The 11,971-nt window shown below is 41.0% G+C and overlaps 1 protein-coding gene across 1 annotated transcript in view; it reads left to right on the top strand.

Moving 5' to 3' along the window:
• The first annotated feature begins 840 nt into the window (after positions 1-840).
• The window catches only part of doc2b (double C2-like domains, beta), a 133,930-nt gene continuing 122,799 nt past the window's right edge, over positions 841-11,971 (top strand). The window contains exon 1 of the mRNA XM_053332323.1: positions 841-1,165. Coding sequence (XP_053188298.1) covers positions 841-1,165 — 325 coding nt within the window. The remainder of the gene's footprint in view (positions 1,166-11,971) is intronic.

Below are 11,971 nucleotides of genomic sequence, written 5' to 3'. Positions count from 1 at the left end.
TTTAGATTTTGACCACAAAAAAATACTAATGTAAATAATTACAGGTGATCACCCTCGCCACTCAAAAATGTTTAAAAAACAAACACCCAAAAAACTAAACTGAAACTCATAATCTGGATGTTTGTGGTTCAAAATACTGAGGTGGAAGAATGTAAAAGAGTAATTGATACATGAAGGTGAGTCAAAAATACAAAGCATCAGTTCATGGCTCATTATTCAGGTTATCATAGCACCAGAGGTACACACACACACACACACCCACACACACACATTCACACGCGTATGAGTCTGGAATGGCTCTGGATCTTCCTTCCCACTGACAGATGGATGGGGTTAATATCATTAAGTACCTCGGCTGACGGTTCCTGTTTACCGCTTGGTTGCTAGGCAGTGACATCAGCTGATCCCTCCCTCCTTCCTCTCTAATCCCTTCCCTCTCCTGCACACTCCCTCACACGCCACTCTCTCTGCTCTCTCTCTCAGATAGGCAGCGCAGACGTGGGCAGAGTGTGGGGGTATAGGAAGAGGAGAGAGCGGGAGGGTAGGTTGTAGTGTGTGTGAGACTGTCAGACAGCATGGTCTGGGTCTGAGGACAGCACTGGAAGACGCAGCAGCAACCCCCAGATCTCCATGTAGACCAGTGTGGTGACATCCACAGATCACCTGGACCTGTCCACCCATCAGCACCCACCCAGGACAACACCCACTTCTTCAAAAAAAAAAAGCCAAGAGGAAGAGGAGGCGGAGGAGGACTAGGGGGTGGGTCTGTTTATGTTCTTTTTTCTTTTCTTTTCTTAGTTTTTTTGGTTTTGGGAGTAGGCTCCGGGCTGGACCGCATGCATGACACAACGCAAAGGCGAGAAACCCACCATCAGCATCCAGGAGCACATGGCCATTGACGTGTGCCCTGGCCCCATCCAGCCCATAAAGCAGATCTCTGACTACTTTCCCCGTTACCCGCGGGGCCTCCCCCCTGCTGCGCCCCACCAAGCGGGCCACGCCGGGTCCCTGCGCTCTGCCCTCTCCACATCCACCTCTGCCGCCGAAAGTGACCGCCCCAATGAGGATAACCCAGACCGGGCTTGTGCCGGAGCCTCCGCCTCCTTGCAGGCCGCCAAGAGGGATGAGGAACCTGATGTTGAGGGATACGACTCAGATGACTCCAGTGAGTTATGATTTCCTCTCTTCTCCTCTCCATCCTATTGTTTACCATGGTGTTTTCCAACATGTCTACATGTGTGTGTCTATCCCTTTTAGTTCCCCCTCTCCCTTTCTCTTATTACTGCATCTCCATTTTTGCCACCGGTTGCCAGGCATCCCTACAGCCGAGTGGCTTTGTGGCTTTATCTGTCACCTTTTCTTCTCTCGGCTCCCCCGTCCATCTCTTTCTATCTCCAATTGCCTGGCATATGAGTGTGTGCGTGCGTGCATGCATGTTGTGTGTCCCCGTGTGTGTGTGTCTCTGTGCTGCAGCTAACTCTTTGCCTCTCAGTCGACAGACAGCCAACTGTTGCTGCTGCAAAGAATACAGCTCCCCCCTCCTCCTCTGCTCTCCTCCAACTGAAAGGATAATATGTGTGATTTTATGGGAGAAAATTATTGCATGTGTCTGTCTCTGGATGTATGTGTGCATTTTTCAGATTTCTATTGTCTACAGGGTGCACGTCTATATTGTCGATCAGTCTCACCGGGCTGAATGATTCATGGCTTCTTAGTGAAGCTTCAAATTAGTCGCAGTTTTGCGCTCAGCGGAGTCTGACTGCATCTGTAAGCTCATCCACATACAGAAGTGTCTGGCGGCAAGATGAGCAAGTTCCAGTTGTGTGATCTTATTGTGTGTCTGTCTGTCTCTTTGTGTGTTTGTTTCCAGACCATAAAGATGTGTGTGTGTGTATGTGTGTGTGTGTGTATGTGTGTGTATGTGTGTGTGTGTGTGTGTCTGTGTATGTGTGTGTGTCCGTATCTGTCTACATCAGAGTGGGGAGGTTCCTTTGAGAAAGCCTTTGCTTGAATGTCATTCCTTTAATCTAACACTTTGAGTGGAAGATTAATAATTATAATTAATAACATGCAACGCAGGTATTGGAACAATAACAAAACACCACAGATGGAACAAGATTTACACGTTTCACGAAAACCATTTTCACTCCCAGCAAACATCTTGACAGATAGATAATACGACAGTCTGCATCAGTGCTGAGAACTCAATTAATGTAAATGAAAGCTGCTTCTACCTGAATCATTGTAAAACCTAAAGATCTGTCTGATAGATCACAGGCAATGTGAAGGGTCTCAAGAAGAAGAGTTGTTGTTTTAGTGTCCAGTTACCACTGAACTTCGCCCAATCTGAATAACATGTTGCTCTCATGGTGAACAAAAACAGCTTCTCAGTGTGTTCGTATCGCACTCTGACAGCCCTTCCCAGAGGGTTGTGGTGCGTAAGTGTTCTCAGCACAAGAGACTTGTGATTGCAGGTTAATGTGTGACAGCAGTGAAGCTTCCCCAAGAGTTAATCCATGCAGAGCAGCATGCAAAGGGGGGGTTGGGGGGTGGGGTGGTGGTTTAGGTCATCTCTAATCCAGAACTGGACAGGATGGGGGTGGAGGGGGTGGGGGGATGGTAGAGAGCAGAGGAGGCAGGTTGGGCCTGGCAGATGTTGCTTTATGACCTCCACCAGGCAAGTGGGATTTCATTCAGCAGGGGAAAAGAGATGGAGAGCTGCATTCTTGTAATCTGTGAAAGCAGTCCTCGATTAATATAAAGTGTGCTTTCTGCTTTTGTATCCACGAATGACTTCCTGAAGGTGTTTTCTCTTTTATTGAAGTATACGGGAATTAATACTATGTACTGTAACATGATACTTCTGGTCTCTGTAAGATTAATAGCTTTCTGTAGTTTTTGGCACAGGTGATCAGTGCTGTCTGTGTCGGGATGAAAGCCAGATTTAATGCACTTTCATTTGTAATTTCATTGTGTGTTGTGGTTTTGGAGTGCTAAATGGAAAACTCCAGCCCTTGAAGCAAGATAAAGTACAAGTACTGTAGTAGTACAACATCACCATACACATTTTACATGATCATAAGTGTTCGAAATCTCTTTTCTGCTTATTGCTAAAATGCACATCTAGGCTTGGATCATTTGGGGATTTAAATGAATGCTTTTATACAAAGTTCAGTAAACAGAAGAAACCTAAATAAAATCAATATTTGGCGTGATCATGCTTTGCATTTAAAACAGATACGTGGCAGGGCGGTTGTTCCTAGTATCTTGAAAAACTTGCTTCTGTTGATTTAGGCATCTCAGTTGCTTCTGTCTCTTCCAGTAATCCCAGGCTGACTTGATGATATCGAGATCAGGGCTCTGTTGGAGCCATACCATCTGTTGCAGGACTCCTTGTTTTCGTGTTGCTGAAAATACTTTAAGACTCCGGCTGTATGTTTGGGATTGTTGTCATGAAGAAAATGGAAATTTTTGTGATATCCCCAAACTGACAATCTGACAATCATGGCTGCTTTGATTCAACCGATTGGCCAGGTATGTGAAGCTGTGAAAGTATGTAACGCTCTCAAATGCCACTTTTCTTGTACACGACTAAGCACAAACCCATGAATGCTACTTAGGAGAGACTGTTTGAAAGTGTATGTTTTCCCTATTTGTTCATTCAAAGACTTCAAATGCATCCAAAAGTCACTAAGATCTCAGCAGGATGCAGTCAGGAGGATGACAGCCCTGGTTTTAAAGGACCAGTGTGTAAAGTCCATGCTGTGGTCAACTTGTTTGATAACAGGATAATCAGATATGCATCATTTTGTTTTTCTGTTCTTTGTATGAATAAAAAAAAAAGGAGACCCCCATGCTTTTATCATTTTTGTCTTCAAATTGCCAATTGGAATTGAAATTAAACAAAAGCAGAAAGCTACTTGTTTTTCACTTTTATTTTTATAGCCTATATATATGGATGGATGGATGGATGGATGGATGGATGATGGATAGATAGATAGATAGATAGATAGATAGATAGATAGATAGATAGATAGATAGATAGATAGATAGATAGATAGATAGATAGATAGATAGATAGATAGATAGAGATTCTGTTTTTCATTAACATGATCAAATGAAATACTTCCTGCAAATGTGATCATCAACAGGTTGATGCTTAAAATATGAATAAGTTCTCCAACTAAAATTTTCTCAGAAATATAAATGAATGTAGACAGCTGTATGAGGCTTCTCCTCCTCCTTCCTTGCAGCATGTGAAGGCAGCAGCGCTGGTATGTTCATAAATCTGCAGCCTCTGATTAGAGAAGTGGTGCGCCAGAGTGCAGTGATGTTACACACGGCCGTTCACCTTGTTCGTCTTGATTAAATCACCTGAAAATGACACCAGACTGCTACAGTGTAACCACACACACACCTCTACACACATTAGACTAGTTGGTTTTACAGGAGGAGCAGGGGACACAAACACCCCCAGTGCAAAGAATTTGACCTCCCGCAAAAATTGTCATCCATATATAGGATATAGGTTCAAGCTGATGAAACTGCACTGTCAGTTGGCGTAACCACATAACAAACAAAAAAGAAGAAGAGGTATGTGTATGTGTGTATAGGTATGTGCACACCTACCAGGAAAAAAAGACAGGCAGACAGAAAGAAGATAAGATGTGGGTTCAGTGTAACCACCAAGGCTTTGTATAATTCAAACAACACTCGCACAACAATACTGTTGGCAGCATGTTGTGTGTTGTGTTGATACAGAGCCCCCCTGGGGTTACATGGTAGAGAACAGAACTTGATGTAAATGTAAATCTGTGAGAAGAGATTTGTAAACTATACGCATGGATTTCTGTTCTTCAGTGAATGGACCTGGCTTACATAGATTGCGGTGACCACATCCGCCCAGTAAGTTCAGTTTTATCTGGATTTGATTTAGACATTGAAATCACTTGAATTGATTTATATTTCTTGCTTTTGGAGTTTCAAAGATGTTTTGTGTGTAATTTAGCATTTATTGTGCTTTTTACCCAAAAAACAACATTGAGATGATTCAAGATTCAAGAACTTTAAAGACACACAAGAAAGACACATAAATCCATAAAACATATGCTTCTCTAGAAATAAAAAGAAAGTGCGTGAAATCCTATATAAAGGGAAGTGAGAGCATTGTAAATTGCACAGGTATATATATAGCATCTATATATAGGTGTATATATATAGATGAGTCAAGCAGCAGACTGCCTTTATAAGGCTTCATAGTCTACATAGGTCCGATGTGGCTATGCATCCATCCATCCATCCATCCATCTATCCATCCATCCATCCATCTATCAATCCATCAATCCATCCATCCATCCATCCATCCATCCATCCATCCATCCATCCATCAATCCATCCATCTATCCATCCATCCATCAATCCATCTATCCATTGTTTTCTGGTTTTGGTTTAATTTCTATTCTGATTGCTAATTTAAAGATGAAAAATGTAAAAGCATGTGGATTTCTATTTTTAAATTCACACAAAAATGGAAAAACAAAATAATTAATAGTATTTTTATTTAACCTGTTATCAAACAAGTTGAACACAGCCTCGGATGAACGGTGCACAGATTTAGTGGCATCTAGTGGAACAGATCTGGCAGATATGGATCATGGTATTCGGTAATATGTTTTAATTAGTGTATTATCCCATGAAAAATGAGAATTGTTGTGATTTCTTTACTTTAGAATGAGACCTTTATAAAATGTTTCTACAGTAGCCCAGAACCGACAACCACACACTGCCTATAGAGAGAGCCTTTTGTGTTTTTCGCAGCCACTGCACATTCTCCTACATGCTTGGAAAGGGAGGGGGGTTAGGGCAGGTGAAGTATAAAATAATGAACATAGCCATAGTGATGTCACAGATTGGTTTTGAAGCCTCGAGTTAGTATTTTGACCATCGTTTATATCTTTAAAACATCTGGATAGAATGTGTCTGAATCTGCCTGACAAAGCATACCACAGCATGCAACAAGTGTTTGGGATGTTGTGGCATGCATACAATCACTGTATGTTCACCAAATTGGTTATGGTGCACAGTTATGTCTTTACTTGTCAGTATCAGGTGAAGATCAGTCACCTTGCAGGTTTATGCAAACGTCAAAAACCACAGCTCCTCTCCATCGTCCCTGTTAATAAGGCAATTAGACACAAACATCTGCCTGAGCATCGTCTTAATGAATTTACAATCACCTGAAGAGGCATCAGTGGTGCAAGATAATTACAGTGTCACCCTCACCCTCCTCCCCCACCATGACAAAAAACTAAACAAAAATCTGAGACCAGACAAGGAAGCTGCACCAAAATAATCATGGTAGCAATTAATTGGAAATAAAAATACTGGATGTGTTATTAAAAGTCTGAGTCACCTGCATGCTTATCACACACCTCACCTGTAATGTTGATGTGTCTAATGAATGCAGGCACACTGAATTAAATAAATAACATATTAAAAAAATAGTCGCTGCTTGGGTGTGATGCAACGTCCCAAATAATCCCAAGCTGTTGCTACTGCCATGGGAGTTTGAAAGGAGGAACAGTAGACGTACAAACAAAATACTACTGCAGCCCTCTTTAAAGAATAACATCTGTAGGCTCAATCAAGGCCGACAATATAGAGGAAAACATGGACTTTAACTCTACAGGTGATATTATTTGTATTCACAGCTCAGATTTTCTGCTGTGTATTTTTCTTATTCCTCTGGTAACATGAACCAAACACAGAAAACATGACCTCATACTGGGACACTCCCAACACAGCTGCAATGCAGTTTCATATTTTTTGCACCAAAGCTTAGTCATACATGGTGAAATTCATTGTTCAAATAGTGTCAATGGACCATATTTTGTGTCTTTGTGTGTGTTTTTTTAAGAAGACCTTTAAAACAAAACAAAAGAACATTAATACATGTAAATGTCAGTGCTTGAAATCAAAATGATCCACAAATGAATCATGGATTACGCAACAAACATCACAAATTGATTCTGTGCAGCACTACCGAAAGAATTACTCCTTTAAAAATGGTACAGTGTTGAAAGACTTGCTGAAGGACACCCTGAAAACCGAGGCCACTTCAAAAAACCTCAATATAGAGCTGGGAACACATCACATTAGCTTTCCACATAACCGCTTCTACTGGATGGTAACAAGTTTATCAGAATATGAATAAGGAAATGGAACTCATAACCAGCTTCTCCTGTTTTATCAGCTTAGCTTGTGTATGTTTCTGAGTTTATTTCATTCTGGAGGGTTATTTAAGTTTAAACACACCTGTTGTGCGGCTGATCTGATTACTCTTGGCCTCATACATATGAGTCACACACACACACACAGGTAAAGTCATTTCTGCCTCCTGATGGTGCAGCAGCTAGTGCCGCTACGATCCCAATAAAAAGCTGCCTCACTTTGAATTTGTTTGATTGTCTCTCAGAAACTGTTTAGAGGATGTAACTTTCACCCCGTCGCTGTATGAAATGCAAGAGAAAGGAACTCTCTCCTTCCTGTTGTTTGTGATTTAAAAGAGCCAGCACTGCCCCAAATTGGCTCTTCATGGTCCTGCGGGACTTGATCCAGTATCTGTACACTTCCTCAGGGGGCGGGGGAGGGTGGAGCAGCGAGGCACTGTTCTCCCTTATGAACCAAATCACACAGGGGCGTCTCAATTCTTGCTAAGAACCTGCTGGCTAATCTGCATAACAGCAGCATTTTTCTGATTCACTGTGACTCAACCTTGATTTTAATTGAAACGGAAAAGTGCATCACCCACCAAGTGTCCCAGCTCCCCTGCGAAGGGGGGTAATCAAAATCAATTGGACATCCGGATCTCTGCCACATCAATTAATGGATGTTTGTGGGTGTAGATGGTCACGTCCCTGCCGGGGCCAGGAGAAATAGCCGCTGTGACCCAGATGACAGAGAAGGCTCTTGTGTTTTTGAGAGATAAGCCTCTGAGCCATATGTGTTGACAGGACTAGTGCAGGGTGGTTGGGGGGGGTGAGTTGGTAATGTATGCACACTGGTCTCCCCTGAGATGTCTCGCTCTGGCAGTACTGCTGTCTCCACAGCACAAGACTTGAGCTACAATGTTTGCTTGTAGCTGTCAACTGGTGCGGACAGATTCATTCAGGGTAGGAGGTATGTGTCTCTAACCAAACAAAATGATCTGTGAGAAGAAATAAATAAAAATAACTAACTACTGTATATTTAGTTTTGACTGAAGATATTAGGGGGTCATTTGGTAAATATGACATAATTTGTAGGTGCTTTCCTGACATATTTTGGGTTGTTGATTGACAGGAAATGGACAAAATAATGTGACACAAATATAAACACTATAAAACAAAGATGGCTCACATTGCAGCAGCATTTGTCAGTAGAATAACACACCTGGAAATCTGGCTTTTATATGAGTTCTAAAAGTAAGACAGTAACAAAACTGCCTGTCAACTTTTATGTGTCAAAACACAGACAAACTGCATCAACAACAAGGATGCCAGACTTGTTGAGGATCGACCGGCTTGCAGCACAATATGTGTTCATGTCATTTTGTCTCATGTATCAAGCACAAGCTGCAAAGATAATTGCTCCATTTTTCCTACTAATCTCCAATATTCAATGTGGGCAGTTTCCTCCAGTGTTGAAAATTCCTAAATTAAAGCACATTATATTGAAATGAAATTTAATAAAGACAAATTAGCCTTTAAGCAACTCCTAATGAGAAGCTGCAAGTTTATATAATAAAACCAATCAATCAAAAGGTATTACATCTTTAGAAATACCAGACACTTTTCAGACCTATTTGATGTGTGCTATATTTAATTTATATTTATATTAAATTTATTTAATTTATATTTAATGAAAGTATTATTAGCTGTGTTTGTTTTGCACTTTCAGATGAATAAATGATAGATGAACAAAGATGGAGAAAGCAATAACCACAGAGTAAGACAAGAGGAAGTGGAGTGTTCAAAATATCTGCACAATCAGCCGTCCTGTGGTCCGCTGACTTTGGACCACAGGAATTTGGGATGATGAAAGTGCATGAGGAAGGCTAAATATATATTGTATATCAATTTTATTTTTTTATTATTGTATATAAATATGATTTATATGCTCCATATTTTGTGTATATTAATGTTTTGTACCACCAAGGATTGTTTAGGATGTAGACTTCCTCTCCAGCATGAACACATTACTAAATATACTAAAGTAGCCCAATCCCAATATTCTCCTTGTGTATTTCTTAACCATACTGATTGACATTATGGATTTTTTTAGGCACCAATATTGGCTTTTGAGAGAAAAAAATCTATTCCTTACACTTCCTAATTCAGATCTTCATATGTACCCAGTGGAACAATCTATAGTTGAAAGATAATGATATACAAATATTTTTAATACTGGTTTACGCTGATATGCATTGCAAAAGTAGTCCAATGAGGAAAAGGAGTTTTTTGGGGGGAGGGTCAGTCATTTGGTTGAAATCACAGGACTGTCTATTCAAAACATGTTCCTGCAGCTGCATCTCCTTTAAAATGAATTTTAGTTAAGATACCTTTTCAGATGCCCACCAACACTGTGAAAGATTGAAAGTGTAACTACATCTAGGCTAATAATCCTGCATAAGCTATGTCATACCCTGTGGAGAACAGCATTTAACATTGTACCATAGTCAAATACATCACAGCTGGATGTGGTCACAAATTCAACAGACTACATCTAACCACCACCTAGATCACTTATGCAATAGACTTGAACCCTAAAAACCACAAATTTCAAATGCTACAACTAAAAGTTCAACAATGTCTAGGGGATTGTGCTGGGTAGCGCCTCGTAGATAATTAAACTTATCTAAAAAAAAAACAAATGTCTTAAACAAGCCGGGAGTTAGAATAATGAGACTAATACAGGAGTAATGTTCTTTCTAAGCCTACAGAATTTTTTCAGTGGCCCACTGAGAGCAACTACCCACAAAAACTTGATAATGCCAGAAAATGAAATGAAAGCAAAGTTGTCAGGTGCAAGAGAAGCATAATGTAATGTTTCCCCACGCACCTTCCCAAATTACAGTCTGAATATGAGGATTACTCACACAATCATTGTCTTCTGAGAGTAATATCAGTGCGAGACCTGCAGCATTAAATCAGAGGCTTTAGATGTAAGAGCACAGAAATCATCCATGTGTCAACATCGGATCAATGGCTCGGATACTCCATGCTAACTCTTTAGCATAAAGCAGAGTGATAAAAGGCATTTTCAAAAGGCTACACCAATGATGTTTTAGGTGGAGAAACAATTCTCCAAAGTAGCTGCTACTTACAGTAACAGTTTGTGCAAATGCTTTTGGTATCTGGCCAGTAAGATAATCTCCTAAAAACACTCTGCATATTCCTTTAAGAGCAGAAGACAAGGAAATGTGTCAAGCTGTCTTTTTGCCTCTCCCTGACCAAAAGCCATTTCCAGACCTTTGCAAAACAGAGGGCTGCATCAATCCATTTGAAAACATCCCCTGAGCCTCATAATGCTCAGTTCAATGTAAAGAGTGACTTCAGCGCTGCTTTGCTCAGCACAGTAGAATCCTATTAAGAGTCTATCTGCAAGCTGTCATGCAATAGTAATGACTCACTGTAGTGTCCCATGTTTTCCTGTGACTAACCCAGCGCTAACAAAGCAGGCCAGATTGTCAGCCTGTTCACATTATGGGTTATTATTACTGGTGCTGTCTCTCAACGGAAGCCATCGAGTGTTTTAAGTTAGTAGCAGTTCTGCCTCATCAGATACAAACTCTGCCTCCGCCCTCCCTTCATCCTACTAAGCACATTATGTAATGATAATGCCAGCTATTACACAGATCCATTTGGTGTCTGGGGCTGTCATCAGCAGGGAGAAATTTTGTTTGGCTTTAGTTTGTCACACTTTGCATGCACGCATTGAGCGAGTGCATTTAAATGTAGCTTGTGACACATGAACACAGAGCTCTTAAAAGCTCAGTTTTTTTAAAATGCAAAACCTGTTTTATCAGCTTAAACCACAAAGTGGATCCAAGAGCAGTGCTTCATCCTGAAAAGCTACAGACTCACTCCATTTGCCTAAATTAAATCCTGGTGTCTGATCACTTCTCTGCCCACGTAAAGTGATTAATCAGAACTTAACGAACTTAACCACAACTGCATTTAGAAGGCACAGAGAGAGCCGACTTCACCAATATTAGATTTTTTAGCTTCTTTGTCTCTTTGGTATCCTTTGGTGTGAAGCATGAGTGTGCTGTCTGCAGTTCAATGAGGCCACATTAAAGCAGATCTGGGTATGCAAGTTCAAAGCTTTCAGATTGTTACCTCTGGCTATCATTTGTAGTTTCCTGCAAAGCTGCACAGTGTTCTTGATGTTTATATTTACTGCACAATACACACTTCCGATAAGAACCATTTATGGCTCCATCAAGATACATAGATTTCCCCAGCACAGTTCAATTTTTGCCTCTGGTTTTTTCCACTTTCTTAACACTTTGATTCCACTGGGCACATCTGTGTTGTGTTTCAGCTCTGCCCTGGGTGTTTGACTCTGTGCTGTTCCTGTGTCTGACTTGCTTCCCAGCTCATCTGCTCAAGCATTGACTGTGGTGGCGATCAGCTCCGCCAGATCGCAATACAGACGTGCCCAGCAGTATCAAGCTGTTCGGTATGCTGCCAGTTGCTAGAGCTACCAAATCCAGATTTATTCAAAGGTCAGGAATGCTGGCTGGAGGAGGTTTGGAGGAGGAAGGGGCAACCAACGCGGCTGAATGTGATATGCTGACACATATGACAGTTGCTGATTTCTAAAGAATAAAGCTGCTGAAGAAAGTCAATTATCTACCTGCTAATGCTAGTTATTTTTTTATTGGAGGAGACTAAAACTGAGCAAAAAGAGGAGCTAATATTGGGTGGAC

This window comes from Scomber japonicus, chromosome 13 (assembly GCF_027409825.1).
Source record: "Scomber japonicus isolate fScoJap1 chromosome 13, fScoJap1.pri, whole genome shotgun sequence".
Taxonomy (NCBI): domain Eukaryota; kingdom Metazoa; phylum Chordata; class Actinopteri; order Scombriformes; family Scombridae; genus Scomber; species Scomber japonicus.
The sequence above is the reverse complement of the archived record's forward strand: the minus strand, read 5'-3'. Positions and strand labels throughout refer to the sequence as shown.